This window comes from Schistocerca piceifrons, chromosome 1 (assembly GCF_021461385.2).
Source record: "Schistocerca piceifrons isolate TAMUIC-IGC-003096 chromosome 1, iqSchPice1.1, whole genome shotgun sequence".
Lineage (NCBI taxonomy): Eukaryota > Metazoa > Arthropoda > Insecta > Orthoptera > Acrididae > Schistocerca > Schistocerca piceifrons.
This window is the reverse complement of record NC_060138.1, coordinates 919,185,994-919,202,577: the sequence shown is the minus strand read 5'-3', so window position 1 is coordinate 919,202,577 and position 16,584 is coordinate 919,185,994. Positions and strand designations below refer to the sequence as shown.

The following is a 16,584-nucleotide window of genomic DNA, read 5'->3' as shown; positions in this document are numbered from 1 at the left end:
TCACGATTTCTTCCAACACTAGACAATACCGTAAGTCTACGTGCCTCCCCATCAAGCAGTGTTACATCATAACTGAAGTTCACTAAGTAGTGTTACTAGTTGATATGAAATGCAGATCTACATAGACCAGAGGTTTAATATACCTTTCACCCGTTCAGGTAGTGGAGGCACTGAACACTTCACTTTTCACCTGCCCACAAAATTCTGAACTAGCTGAACATGAGTAAGCGGTAGGGATAGACGTCTACAAGCAACTAGCCATTTTTAGGTGAGCACACGTTCTGAAGGGCGTGCTAGATACACAAGAATAGTGCTGGAACGTATTGAATATTCCATACACCTTCCCTTAAACCTAATCGGGGAAGTACTAGAGATGGTTCAAATGGCTCTGAGCTCTATGGGACTTGCCATCTGAGGTCATCAGTCCCTCAGAACTTAGAACTACTTAACCCTAAGTAACCTAAGGACATCACGCATCCATGCCCGAGGCAGGATTCGAACCTGCGACCGTAGCGGTCGCGCGGTTCCAGACTAAAGCGCCTTGAACCGCTCGGCCACACAGGTAAAGTACTCTAGAGTTTTCATGTAACAGTATCATAGCACTTGAAATTTTAGAGAGTTAAAAATATTGGGGAAAGGTTTGTGTAAAGGGTGGTTTCTGACGGGGACAAACAAATTTACATGTGTATTTGTTTAATGAAACTGGCCGCAAAAGACTAGCAGTTACCTTAGAATAACTAAAGCATACCCAACTGAATAAAATATTACGAGGGGCAGTCTAGGGTCTAGTCTCCATGCTAATACTGGTAGTGCTTGGAGAGAATAATCGTCAGAAGTTATGATAGCCGACCACCTGACTATATTAGTCAGTGGCATAATGTTTCCGCTTACACAGCGGAGGAAATGTTAAGTATTCAAGGAAATAGTTGCCTCATCACAATAGATGCAGTAGACATCGATAAAACTAAATTACGTAAAGAAGTTTTTGACACAGTTTTCATTTTCCGCTTTTTCCGTATCTTGCCATTCCGTAAGTATTTACTGTAGGGTTCTGGATTAAAATAACCGAAAATGAAATTATTTGTTTCCAAGCTGGCATTGACCTACGGCCACGCTACAGTTGTCACTGCAAGTTATATTAAGTATTCACATACCTTGACTTCGCCAACTCTACCTGCCACCTTCCACTCTAACCTAAATTTCGTGCTACACTACAGATTAGTATCTCCATATCCTAGTTTCAGCCTTTGAGACGAAATCTTTAATAATATGTCAAAAGAGTGTTCAAAAATATCAGTAACAGAAATGCTCTGTAAACGGGAAACGCAGAAAATGAATTGTGGGTCATCCATCCAAAGCTAGTAGTTTATTTTTTTCACCACAACTAAGATTCGTATTTCAGACGAAATCAATTACATTTCAACATTCAAGATGCAAATGTGCTCGCTCTCGTTCTTGCTCTAATGACAAACGTCTATATGTAGCAAAAGCAGAAAGTGAAGGACAAGCTATCCACAAAACGGGATTCTTAGTTTAGTAGATGTTAGTGGCATGAAGACATCTGGTTAACAACGACTCCCTGTATACCACGTATTATCCTCCCACTGGCTGCCTTCAACTTGACACGGAGACGCATTTGAAATTCGCTCTGTGCCACGACCTAGGGCAGCGGGTGGACGGCCCTTTTTAAAGTTTAGCTCAGAACTGATGCTGCTTTTAGTTGTCACCAGCACCATTAACATGCTGAGTGCCACAGGCTTCGTGGTCGATATTTCACAGCCAGGCCAGGCCATGCACAAGACGTGAGGCGTGAGGCTCTGCTGTGACCGGCTGAGGCCACCGGCAGGCCGCCAGCGGTTAACAAAGGGGGAAAAAAATTGCTATGAGACCGCGATCTTCCTTTCAGGAGCGATTTACAACAACACTGAGGTTCCTAACTACATGGAGAAGTTTGGAGAACAGCTATTTTGTCGAACCCCCTCACTACCCGCCAAGCACTTGGCAGACTAACGCTCTAAACCTGTGTATTCCGTGCCTGTTTGTTCGATTTCCATCAATTTTTCCACGTGTAGGGCACATGTAACGCACGTCACCGTGACACTAACATAATTGGACTTTCCATTCCAACATTCGATTTGATGTAATCGAATAAAGTCTTCGAAACATTCTGTTCCTACCGTGACACAGAGAAAACATGGAATGGCTACAGGTGATGAAATAATACTGACAACACTGAACAGAGTGAAGCCGGCCTGCTGTCTCGACACCCGCCCACCCTGGCAGGCCTGGGCAGCCTTCGCTGAGGCAGGTCAGATTAACGTTTTTCACTTTGTTCACATTCCACCGTTTCCAGTCTCACTTGAAAGAGCTGTCGGCAACTCCACTCACTCGCATTCCTGCCGCCCATCTGCTGACAGGCCTACCGGTACTTTTACACTTACCTGCAGATAAAATTCACTTCATTTATTTCCATAGCCACACGTCTGTACTTTCCGTCCAAGAGCTACAGAAAAAAATTAAAAATTTGTCTGCAGTGCGTCTTGTAATCTAGGAATGTGCTTGAAGAGGCTAACTATTCAGCGTGGAATACACGTTATGGAACATCTCTGGTGTCCTTTGTATTTTAAATATGATGCAGATTTTGTAACTACAACCAACTTTATGACCTAACGCCAAGTATTAAAATAACTGAGGAAGAAGACTGCGGAATTCATTTACCATAAAATAACCTCATCATTGGGACTTACTTTAGAACATTTCAGTAGTTAACTTGAACCTCACAGGAATAGCGGAGGGACTGTATATAACAAAGAGTACTTTTTATCAATATAAAAAGTCGATGGGAGAAGCGACTAACGTAAACCGTGCTGCTCAGTGTTCGTAACTGACCATCTATAATGAAATCGGGCAGAGAACGTATCACCCGGCCAGTTTAATATTTCAAATTTTTCATCGAACTGTTTACTTTTAGTGCTGAAGATTGATGAAAAAGTGAACATAATTCACTGTCGTGTACGTGCCAAGAAAAATGGTGGCTTCCGCCGAGGCACATTGTTCCAGGGGAACGAGGTCTGTTGATAACTGGCCTACTATATACCCGCTGTGCGTAGCCGACAAAGATCGCCGGATACGAATCATCTGTAGACTGCTATCTCTCCGACTACAACTCAAAGACTCTCTCTAACACCGGTTTCCAGCTCGCTGTGTTTCCTACTTAACTCATTTGTCGATTATATCCGCCATGACTAACAGTTCTGAATAAATCACTGGTTGGCGCCTTACAAACCTACCTGGGTGAGCCGTAGAATTCTATATATTTTGATTTCAGTGTTCCTACAGATGTCCTCTCCTTGACTTTTCTGTCCAGACTCGCTCTTTGTCTGTACACATGCAGTAATTTTGATTCTGTAATGGAAGTGAAAGAGTCTAATTACTGTCATGTAAGCTTTACCATTTATTTTACACTGCAGTAGTAGAAAAGGAATTACTTTCTACTGCCAACATTTTTAAAAAGTATCTGTCATACCCCTCCATGAACCATGGACCTTGCCGTTGGTTGGGAGGCTTGCGTGCCTCAGCGATACAGATAGCCGTACCGTAGGTGCAACCACAACGGAGGGGTATCTGTTGAGAGGCCAGACAAACGTGTGGTTCCTGAAGAGGGGCAGCAGCCTTTTCAGTAGTTGCAAGGGCAACAGTCTGGATGATTGACTGATCTGGCCTTTTAACAATAACCAAAACGGCCTTGCCGTGCTGGTACTGCGAACGGCTGAAAGCAAGGGGAAACTACAGCCGTAATTTTTCCCGAGGGCATGCAGCTTTACTGTATGATTAAATGATGGCGTCCTCATGGGTAAAATATTGCGGAGGTAAAATAGTCCCCCATTCGGATCTCCGGGCGGGGACTACTCAAGAGGATGTCGTTATCTGGAGAAAGAAAACTGGCGTTCTACGGATCGGAGCGTGGAATGTCAGATCCCTTAATCGGGCAGGTAGGTTAGAAAATTTTAAAAGGGAAATGGATAGGTTAAAGTTAGATATAGTGGGAATTAGTGAAGTTCGGTGGCAGGAGGAACAAGACTTTTGGTCAGGCGAATACAGGGTTATAAACACAAAATCAAATAGGGGTAAGGCAGGAGTACTAATAATGAATAGGAAAATAGGAATGCGGGTAAGCTACTACAAACAGCATAGTGAACGCATTATTGTGGCCAAGATAGATACGAAGCCCACACCTACTACAGTAGTACAAGTTTATATGCCAACTAGCTCTGCAAATGACGAAGAAACTGAAGAAATGTATGATGAAATAAAAGAAATTATTCAGATTGTGAAGGTAGACGAAAATTTAATAGTCATGGGTGACTGGAATTCGAGTGTAGGAAAAGGGAGAGAAGGAAACGTAGTAGGTGAATATGGATTGGGGCTAAGAAATGGAAGAGGAAGCCGCCTGGTAGAATTTTGCACAGAGCACAACTTAATCATAGCTAACACTTGGTTAAAGAATCATGAAAGAAGGTTGTATACATGGAAGAACCCTGGAGATACTAGAAGGTATCAGATAGATTATGTAATGGTAAGACAGATATTTAGGAACCAGGTTTTAAATTGTAAGAAATTTCCAGGGGCAGATGTGGACTGACCACAATCTATTGGTTATAAACTGTAGATTAAAACTGAAGAAACTGCAAAAAGGTGGGACTTTAAGGAGATGGGATCTGGATAAACTGAAAGAACCAGAGGTTGTACAGAGTTTCAGGGAGAGCATAAGGGAACAATTGACAGTAATGGGGGAAAGAAATACAGTAGAAGAAGAATGGGTAGCTTTGAGGGATGAAGTAGTGAAGGCAGCAGAGGATCAAGTAGGTAAAAAGACGAGGGCTAGTAGAAATCCTTGGGTAACAGAAGAAATGTTGAATTTAATTGATGAAAGGAGAAAATATAAAAATGCAGTAAGTGAAACAGGCAAAAAGGAATACAAACGTCTCAAAAATGAGATCGACAGGAAGTGCAAAATGGCTAAGCAGGGATGGCTAGCGGACAAATGTAAGGATGTAGAGACTTATCTCACTAGGGGTAAGATAGGTACTGCCTACTGGAAAATTAGAGAGACCTTTGGAGAAAAGAGAGCCACTTGTATGAATATCAAGAGCTCAGATGGAAACCCAGTTCTAAGCAAAGAAGGGAAAGCAGAAAGGTGGAAAGAGTATATAGAGGGTCTATGCAAGGGCGATGTACTTGAGGAGAATATTATGGAAATGGAAGAGGATGAAGATGAAATGGGAGATACGATACTGCGTGAAGAGTTTGACAGAGCACTGAAAGACCTGAGTCGAAACAAGGCCCCGGGAGTAGACAACATTCCATTAGAACTACTGACGGCCTTGGAAGAGCCAGTCCTGACGAAACTCTACCATTTGGTGAGCAAGATGTATGAAACAGGCAAAATACCCTCAGACTTCAAGAAGAATATAATAATTCCAATCCCAAAGAAAGCAGGTGTTGACAGATGTGAAAATTACCGAACTATCAGTTTAATAAGTCACAGCTGCAAAATACTAACACGAATTCTTTACAGACGAATGGAAAAACTGGTAGAAGCCGACCTCGGGGAAGATCAGTTTGGATTCCGTAGAAACACTGGAACACGTGAGGCAATACTGACCTTTCGACTTATCTTAGAAGAAAGATTAAGGAAAGGCAAATCTACGTTTCTAGCATTTGTAGACTTGGAGAAAGCTTTTGAAAATGTTGACTGGAATATTCTTTCAAATTCTAAAGGTGGTAGGGGTAAAATACAGGGAGCGGCAGGCTATTTACAATTTGTACAGAAACCAGATGGCAGTTACAAGAGTCGAGGGACATTAAAGGGAAGCTGTGGTTGGGAAGGGAATAAGACTGGGTTGTAGTCTCTCCCCCGATGTTATTCAATCTGTATATTGAGCAAGCTGTAAATGAAACAAAAGAAAAATTTGGAGTAGGTATTAAAATCCATGGAGAAGAAATAAAAACTTTGAGGTTCGCCGATGACATTGTAATTCTGTCAGAGACAGCAAAGGACTTGGAAGAGCAGTTGAATGGAATGGACAGTGTCTTGAAAGGAGGATATAAGATGAACATCAACAAAAGCAAAACGAGGATAATGGAATGTAGTCGAATTAAGTCGGGTGATGCTGAGGGAATTAGATTAGGAAATGAGACATTTAAAGTAGTAAAGGAGTTTTGCTATTTGGGGAGCAAAATAACTGATGATGGCCGAAGTAGAGAGGATATAAAATGTAGACTGGCAATGACAAGGAAAGCGTTTCTGAAGAAGAGAAACTTGTTAACATCGAGTATAGATTTAAGTGTCAGGAAGTCATTTCTGATAGTATTTGTATGGATTGTAGCCATGTATGGAAGTGAAACATGGACGACAAATAGTTTGGACAAGAAGAGAATAGAAGCTATCGAAATGTGGTGCTACAGAAGAATGCTGAAGATTAGATGGGTAGATCACATAACTAATGAGGAAGTACTGAATAGGATTGGGGAGAAGAGAAGGTTGTGGCACAACTTGACCAGAAGAAGGGATCGGTTGGTAGGACATGTTCTGAGGCATCAAGGGATCACCAATTTAGTATTGGAGGGCAGCGTGGAGGGTAAAAATCGTGGAGGGAGACCAAGAGATGAATACACTAAGCAGATTCAAAAGGATGTAGGTTGCAGTAGGTACTGGGAGATGAAGAAGCTTGCACAGGATAGAGTACCATGGAGAGCTGCATCAAACCAGTCTCAGGACTGAAGACCACAACAACAACATATCTGTCATACACAATACACTAAAAACAATGCATATAATTTATTCAATTCTTATTTCATTCCCGATGTGTGTGTATATCGCACTGCCATTGAAGGTGTAGAGTTATATTTTCTTGTTCGAATTGAAATAGCGAAGGAAACTCCAGCACGGATGGGGACACACTTGTCACTGCTGAATTACTAAACGTGGCTGAGAATGGTGCTCGAAAATAAGCAGTGCTGCTGGAATCCTGCTTCATTTTTCAAACTGATACAGTCAGTCTAGTTTATCAGAGCCACAACATAAACGCACCCCAACGGATTGACGACCTATGATGTAGTGCGTACACAGATTTGACGCAGCAGCACAAGCTCGACATAGGAACGAAAACGTCCCGTCGACGACGAGCACATTCAGGACGGAATAAGCGCGGTCTAGAAGCGGATGAACAACAAAATAAGCCATTAGCTTTTCAAATGAAACATCCGTCCCAATTTCCCGTAATTAAAGGAACCTAAAAAAAATGTGGACGGCCAAACGGGACAGCCCAGTATAGTGCACCCTCCTCGTGCCGCAAGATAGAAACGAACTAGACAGTGTCGAATCGCTTCAAAAACTGTGGCAACTCAAACCAGTGTGACTTACGTGGAATGGCAAGTTCAAAATTGCCACATGAAACCTAACTCATACGAGTCCTCAGTAAGAAATCAAGGACACTTGCAATAGCCATCAGAAGATGGATTGGTATCTTTGGTTTAAATAAACATTTTAAACAATATTTGGGGCTGTTTGCTGTGTAAATTGTAAAACATCACTTTGCCTTCTCCCAGAAAAGCAAACAACGTGTGCAACGAAGTGTTGAACTTACGCAAAACGGGGAAGCTACCCCCACATTTTTTAATACCATATTAATGCGGAAATTTAACACCACGATACCAACAATCACGTTCTTCCTCACTCAGTGACCTGGAAGTAGTAGATACCACAAAAATATCGTGTAACATGGCACACAAATATCAACCTCAGCTATCATCTAGTCAGAACATTTCAAATGAGACAGGAACAAAGAAAAAGACAAAGAGAGATGGGGAGAGAGAGAGAGATGGAGAGAGAGAAAGACAGAGAAAGAAATCATCTGTTTCTTTTGAAACTGAACGTGGAAAGCGTGTTTAACCTTACATTCCTAAGCTCTTGTAAAATTTACGATTCTACTTGGTACCAATCCGCGGTCCTCGCCATTGTGGTACTGTCAGTATAATGTGTAAAACAGAGCATTTTGTACTTATTTTGAATGTGACACGTCGCAGGAGACCTTATAATCGTAATTAACTAGTGCATAAACTATAAATGACTTCGGTTGAATAAAATTTGGAGTAAAATTTAGTATGGTTTAGTAACATTGTGGCATTTTCCCCTTTTAGTGTTCTATGGTTGATATCAAGCGACACGAGTGGTCAGAATATTTTCAAAATAGCAACTGTCAGTGTACAAGCTCACAGACTTACTAACAACTTCGGTTTTCTAATGTTGCAATCACGGATAGGTTTCTTTGGTATAACGAAGACGAAAATCTTCCGAAATATACAATGGGAACAGTCCCGAATTATTTATTCGACAAGACAAATTAGCTAATTTAGGTAACTAACACACAAGTAGAGAAGAACTTCAACGCAAACTGTACGTTCATAGACCAGAATTAGATGTATTTTAGATGTTACTTCATATTCTCGAAGCACTACAACGAATTTAAAGTTCTTTAGAACGGTTCAGTCAGTTATAGAGTTGCTAGATTAGTTGTAAGAAAATAAGTAATAAAATAAAGTAAAAAAATGAGCTAGTCCAATGTAGCAGATGATAGTGTTCGGTTGTGTAGAGCAGCTTTAGGGTTACGTTTACATCTGCAACACGAATTAAATTCAAGTATGGAAGTAAGTTTCAGATTACGCATTATGTCACGAAATTACTGCAGAGAAATCTAATAATAATTTGTGTTAGCGCCAGTACGAATTCTGTCAAATTTACGTGACTCTACCACGTTCCAAAATCAATCAAATCTAAAACGTGGGGCTTTCACGAAAGCCATGTATGATAACGGTTAATAAAAGACATCGCGATTCAACAAGGTACTTCGTAACTACGGATTCTTATTATGCATGTCCCAGACCAGTAGCAAACATTTGTAATGCAAAGCAACAACAAGGTACACTTTAACTGTAAATTTAATTGTGCTGTTGCATCTCCGGCTTCGTACCATTTTCAGGTGTTTATAACATTCGGCGTTACATTATGGCATAGAACTATGCTTAAATTAACTTTCTCACAGGGCTGTGTCACCCTTGATTGTGATACAGTTATTGGTAACATGAGTAGATTTGTCGATTATCGTTGACTATATTACCGTCACGAGTGACGGACCTACTGAAACGTAACTTATTTCTGTGCCATTGTATATAAGACTTTGTAATTAGTTGAAAATCACAACAACGCGGTGAAACAGCTACTGCTTACCCCAAACATGACTCCACTGAAACATTTATAAATTCTATGGAACCATATTACAAGAATAAGATAAGATTGGTTTCAAATTGCGTTATTTAAAAATCAGCTTCACGAACCTGGAATTTAAAAACAGATTTACTGCCTGCACGTTTTCCGTACAATTTATTGGCGCTTCTTTTGACGTTTGCTGCCTTAAGGAACGGAAATGTAAAGTTTGAAATGTGCGAAAATAGACACACTAGCTTTGATTTCAATACATGTTAGTGCGAAACTGACACGAGACGGCCTCGTGTTGTCCAGCGGTTAATAGTTTTCACTGTCTTCTGTAAGACGCCAACCATTGTTTCCGTCGAGGCAAAACTGCACTGGCTACGATTGTGTACACCTCACGGAAATCATGTCGTCTATTACTTGCTGAAACATCCAAGAAAAATTCCATGTGTTTTTTTGTTTTTTTTTTTTACACAAACTACAATTTAAAAAGGGAACTGGATAGGTTGAAGTTAGATATAGTGGGAATTGCAGTTGAATGGAATGGACAGTGTCTTGAAAGGAGGATATAAGATGAACATCAACAAAAGCAAAACAAGGATAATGGAATGTAGTCTAATTAAGTCGGGTGATGCTGAGGGAATTAGATTAGGAAATGAGGCACTTCAAGTAGTAAAGGAGTTTTGCTATTTGGGGAGCAAAATAACTGATGATGGTCGAAGTAGAGAGGATATAAAATGTAGGCTGGCAATGGCAAGGAAAGCGTTTCTGAAGAAGAGAAATTTGTTAACATCCAGTATTGGTTTAAGTGTCAGGAAGTCATTTCTGAAAGTATTCGTATGGAGTGTAGCCATGTATGGAAGTGAAACATGGACGATAAATAGTTTGGACAAGAAGAGAATAGAAGCTTTCGAAATGTGGTGCTACAGAAGAATGCTGAAGATTAGATGGGTAGATCACATAACTAATGAGGAAGTATTGAATAGGATTGGGGAGAAGAGAAGGTTGTGGCACAACTTGACCAGAAGAAGGGATCAGTTGGTAGGACATGTTCTGAGGCATCAAGGGATCACCAATTTAGTATTGGAGGGCAGCGTGGAGGGTAAAAATCGTAGAGGGAGACCAAGAGATGAATACACTAAGCAGATTCAGAAGGATGTAGGTTGCAGTAGGTACTGGGAGACGAAAAAGCTTGCACAGGATAGAGTAGCATGGAGAGCTGCACCAAACCAGTCTCAGGACTGAAGACCACAACGACAACAAACACAAACTACACTGAAGCACGTGTTTCAAAAGCAAAGCTCTTTTTTTTCCATTTTCACACTTTTAAATAACATTTTACCTTGCAGCAACATCTTTAAAATACGCGCTTTGAAAGTAATAAAATAAGACGTGATTCTTCTGATTTTTGTGAAAGTCACAACCCGTAACTGCTAATCTGAAATAACGTTTTAAAATCAAGATGTAACTGGTGACTACTCAGCACTGCAAATGTTCTGTAAAACAACAACTACAGTTTTCAAGACTTATGTCAAATAATTGGCATTGCTATTTTGTCACAGACTGCCACGAGACACGTAAATAAACTAAATATGCAGCTGTACAGTTATTAGTTGGGTACAACACTGCCACAAAAACAAATTTAACAGCAACTCGTATTCACGGCCAAATTTTCACAGTGAGCAGAAAAAGTACTTCACAACAGACGATTTTACTTAGAACGACATAAACGAACTTGCAGCAAGACACGTCGTTTACACCCAGACAGCACGTATTTACCTAGAAACCAGGCCTCGGTCGCTGAGTCACTGGGAGGAATTGCTTGGTTCAAGCAGCGCCCTCTTCCAATATAACATTGAAATAAAAGCGTTTAATGAGTTTCAGCACTATTGGGAAATGCTGATAAAGCACCCAGAAATAATATACTCAATTTTATATGTCTAAATCTGTTTAACGCGAAACCAGGGTATAATATCAAGCCAGTGCAGTAACGCCCTCTGGCACACATTCGCGATCTATATAGTCCGTCTACATAATGGAAGGACAGTTGTTACATTCCTGAAGTTCTCCGTTGCCATCACGTGAGATCATATCTAGTGTGTAAATATTTTTCATATGTCGTAATGGTCCAGAAATTAAGTGTCAAACAATGAAATGAGAAAAAAATTTGTTTTTCAGATTTTTGAAATGGTACAGACAGGTGTTAGCTTTAATGTTCCCTCCACATCTAAATCGGATGCTGAGGAGATACCACCTGTGATCGCACACGCTCAACAGTGCGATACAGATAGACTTAAAGCAACAGAAATTGTGATGGGATGGCCTATTATGTATCTTACGCTAAATAGAATTCAAAAATTTTATGAAACATTGAGATCGTCAAACAGGATAATCACTTGGAGCTGTGATGTCTCCGAAAAACTGGTGATCACTTTGTACGAGCGATCTGCACCTGTTAGGGCTACAGTATGTCCTGCAATACGAATCGTTGATCTGGTTGCCACCGATGTCGCAGAAACAGTGCAGAAAAAATTACCAGTAGTCCGACAATCACCTTCAAAGGTAAGGATACCTGCCCCTTGCCTATCCATAGTTTTAAATTGAAAACTTAATCGCATTTGTGTTGCAGGTATACGAGGCTATGAAATCGGGCTTCTACAAACGTATTGCCCATGTGTGGGATGGAACTGAGTTCCTGGTACATAGAGGGGAGAGGCGGTTTCGGAAGACTGCCGTACTTGCTGCAGAGGTTCTCCGTAAATCAGTTGTCAGTCTTGACAAATGGATGGAAAAAGTGGAAGAATACGTAGAGAACGCTCACTCAAAAAGACTGAAAGGTACGTAGTTTTGAGGATGTTGCCATAAGATAGAAACCATAGATAAATTTTAAACGTGCAGAAAGGATAGAAAGATAATGCTTTTGCTTAAATTCCTCCTTTAATAAAGTAGACGTCGAATGTTGATGTATTTAAGTAGATAAGTCACGTTACTTTTGGAACATATGGAAAACGCCTGTCATTAACAAGAGGACAGTCAAACTTTCTGAGATTTGGTTCATATTGATAGGACTTGTAGGGCACGACCACTACAACGTATGTAAACCGGAAGAGCAACATTCTATCGTTTTCAAGATGATAGTTTGAAAGTTTAATGCGTATTTATCTTTCGTGTGATCGCTAGTTCTCAAACGTTACCAGCCGAGCGCGTTAAGCAGCTAGTTTCAGGAGCGCGAGGTCCATAAATCAAATATCCCTGACTGTACTTGTTTCGAAGTAATTGATTGTGCGAACCGACATTATTGAAAGATTCCTGTATTAATCTCTTAATTTTTATCTTGAGGGGGGGGGGGGGGGGGAGGAGGAAAAAATAGTAATAAGACTGAAAACAAAGTGGATTCACAAGCTTTTAATTAAATCATTATATTCACTTCATTTATATATTATCTACATGTGAAGTACGTGTAACCTATGGAGCACTGTACTAATCAGGATTATGCTGATCGGAGAAATATGGAAATCAATTATGACGACGTACAGCACTTGTCATGAATGCAAAATCCCTGCATGTGCGTGGTTCTTGCAATGAGTCTATTGTAAAGCAAATGCCTTAGAACCTACATCCTTAAGCGGTTCTCGATCATCAGTTTAGTGCGTGCTACGCATATCTGCTAGAAGTAGGTGGGAAGAAAAATGTATACCGGAAGATTCAATCGACAGACCTCGCGTTTTTAAACAAAGAGCTTACTCGCTTGGCTGTGGATTTCTTGGTTACTAACGACCGCACGAAGTATGGAAGAAAGTGTAAAATTTTCACTCTATTTTTATCGCAAATTGCTAAGAGGTGCGTCTTCCCATTTACGTACGTTGTAGCCCTAGTCGTGCCTCCCACAGTCTGTCCGTATGAATAAAATCGGTAAGGAGATATTCAGACGATTCCATTGCAAGATAGTGATATTAGTGCCACTTCTTTGAAGAATAAATCAGAAAAAGTTTGTCGTCTCCCGTAAGTGTTCCACTAGCGTACCTTTTGATAGCACGTATGAAAAAAAAACTCTAAACGTAGTATTTAAATAAACACATCTACACACACTCCGGTTTTAACAGAAAAGCCGTTTCAGATATTGTAAACTTAAAGGTAATACTGAGTGTTAAGTATCGCAAGTATCATTTTTCTGGTGGATACGTTAATTGGAGGTAAATTATAAATATGTAACGGCCTCCTTCGTACACTGTCGCATTGTTTGCCTCTACGAAGATGCTGAGTTTTAACCCATAATTTCGGATGTGGACTCTTCATGTAGTTTTGAAGCGTTACCACTGGCGCTGAAACATTTGTATCCTACACTTATCGCTACCATTATCTTGTTACAGTGGCTATTTTGCCATATCTCTTAGTGATTTCCTGTCAATGGTTGTTTACAGAACCACAAGTACCCGGCGAGAAGTCTCTGACGGATCCCGTGGCAACTAAATCGTGGGCCCCGGTGAAGACGGCGTTTAACTGGGCCACAACTGTCGCCATGTTCTCCGTGGGAGCCGCCGCTTGCATCGCATCTCGCGTGCCTCTGGTTGGCCGGTATGTCAGCCTGTCTCCGTCTCCTGCGTCCTCCACATCGGCATCGCCAACTTCAGAGAAAGACCTGAAATCGTCGAGCTCGTCCTACGAATCCATTCCGGAATCGACAGCAGCCGGAACCACAGCGAAGATGCGACGTAGCCAGTTGAATTTAGAGAATCAAGGTCAATGACTAATGAGTTAATGTCTCCTAAATAGCGCATTAGTACATGCAATTGGTTTTAATCGGTACGTTTGCCGAATTTCAAAACACCGATCTCTGCCTCAGTACGCAAATCTTCGTTCACGAGAAAGAATATTTTTACCCATTATGCTGGATAGAAAAACCTGCTGGTTGTCTGTAAAAAAAAAAAAAAAAAAAAAAAAAAAAAAAAAAAAAACTAAACGCGGTGCAGTAGTTTAAAATAAATTTTAAATACAAATTAACTAAACAGGAACTGTTTACATGTTTCCTCACCTTTCTGTTCTTACTAAAAGCTTTCCTATTCAGCTAGCCAGGTAAGCTTGACGTAGGTTCAGCCAGCCACCAGCCATCGGTAAGCGTCTATAGCCAATACTGTTGTTGGTAAACGCTCTTTAAATTGCGCAAATGTATATAATAGCAACTTCACCATGAAACCAACATAACTATGAATTTCTTCATCGAAGTCCCTCGACTCTCAAATGATAACACATGTTTAATTTTGTTTCATGAGAAAAGTAACATGCTTGATGACATGGATTTACAGTAATGGGGAGGATTGAAAACTTGTGCCACACCGGAATCGAACCCAGGTCATCTGGTAAACTAGTTAGATGCTCTGACCACTAAACAGTCCGTACACAGTGGTCATTCCAACGGCACGGACTACCCTTAGAGACGTCCCGTCAGACCCAAATTCTCCATTTACCCACATGTAGAGCCCCTGCCCATTGTCTTCAATCCTCGCGGCGTTTAGCCGATTCCCGTAAGGGTTGGAGTGTGGTTAGCATCTTCGCTGAGGTCATTGACCAGCCACATCTTAAAGGACACCACGAGCATAAAATAATTTTTACCAGTCTTGCCACTTGAAATTCTTGGGTGCTCCATTATGTTTGTCTAACACGTTCCACCGAGCTGGTTATTTTAAATACATCTGAATGATCAAGTATTGTTTCGCAAAAAATTCATAGCATACCACGTGCTGAGACCTTTATGATGTCTTAGCGCGGAGTTCAACAGTTCTGAATGTGGTAATATAGTGCATATATATAAACACTTTCCAAAAACATGTAACGTAAAAAACACATCTAATTAATGGCAATGCAGCTAGGTTTCGGTGGACAAACAACCCTCCAGAGCTCGTAAAATGTAATATCTGAAGATAATTGGTATTTCAGACCGGTTACCTAGTTACTATTGTCTGCATTGCGTATAGACTAATATTTAAAGTAAAGACGTATCGTTAATAAAATAGAAACTTCTTCGTTAACTGCAAGCCAGAATTTGCCAGTCTCTAGAGCGCTGATACTAGTTCGTAATTCTTAATGCGTAAGATTGGGTGCCAGTGACACAGTAAGAAATGAGCTGTAGTCTGCTACTCAGCACAATGTGCGAAAGACTTAGCACTGCTCCCCACAACATGCCCTTCACTTAACAAAAAAAAGTGGAAATTTGTGATGTTGGTGAAACCAGAACGTCTTCCGTTAAGTGACGTCCAAACAGACCCCTCTGCTGTAGAGATGTAAGATAATCTTTCAGACAGCGTCATTAATTTCTAATGCAGAGTTTTAACATGCAACGCTTATAATCCTGTCCACTGTAGTTCTATTGCTGTGAGGACGTCAGCTGTTTAAGGAAACTCGATTTTATTCATGAATATACTTGCTGGTAAATAAAGAGAAGAGTTTCAGATATTATCTATTTGGTATAAATGTCCGTTACTTATCGCTGAATTACGGCTGGAAAAGTATCAGACCGTATAACTTCTCCAGACCGGTGGGTTGTAGACAGCCTGTATTGAAGTAGCATGTTTCGTTAGCGAAAAAAGCCCCTATCGGATCACAGAAAAGGCGAATATGCACCTGTTTTAAGAAACTCGGACTTAAAAGTGGGATACTGGGGTACCAGCTGCCTCATGCTACCTCCCTCAGATTTTTTTAAATTTTGCACTACGAATATATTCGCGTTCCTTTTTAACACGAAACTGCTCTCGCTCTGCACCGCCACTGTCCCTTTGCCTATTTCTACACAATAACCACCGTCCACAATTGTCCCACTTTTCAGTCACTTTTTAAAACAGGAGCATATTAACCTATTTAATGCCGCAATATGAGCGTTTTTCCCCTAGTTCCCTTCTTTCCCGGTTATAGAAGGGCTTGTCACTTATAATAGATCATTATTGGTCAAGAAAATCTTGATAGTTTATTTACTTTAATATGAAATAATGCAAAACTAACGTTACACCGCAGACCGGATTTTACGTGCCTAAAATTTTGTATGTGCTCCAGTACAACATTTGGGTCCCAGAAACCATTTGATGATTACCGAGCCACTGGACAGTATATCTCTGCGTGATAAGTCACTTTATAACATACGTTTTTGCCTCTCACCGGATATTATGTGCGTATTTTACTTGTACAAGTAGGCTCACTTTGAACCTCTGTATCTCTAAACTGGATAGACATATCAAGAAAATTTACAAATTTCTTTAAGATTGAGATTTTAGGAATATATCATAAAAAAATAATCCACGATTCGATTTTGGCACACAGAAACC

At 40.5% G+C, this 16,584-nt stretch overlaps 1 protein-coding gene across 1 annotated transcript in view; it reads left to right on the top strand.

Moving 5' to 3' along the window:
• The window catches only part of LOC124776507, a 199,907-nt gene extending 185,752 nt beyond the window's left edge, over positions 1-14,155 (top strand). Inside the window, exons 4-5 of the mRNA XM_047251533.1 lie at positions 11,901-12,108; positions 13,693-14,155. Coding sequence (XP_047107489.1) covers positions 11,901-12,108; positions 13,693-14,018 — 534 coding nt within the window. The 3' untranslated portion in view covers positions 14,019-14,155. The remainder of the gene's footprint in view (positions 1-11,900; positions 12,109-13,692) is intronic.
• Positions 14,156-16,584: the final 2,429 nt, after the last annotated feature.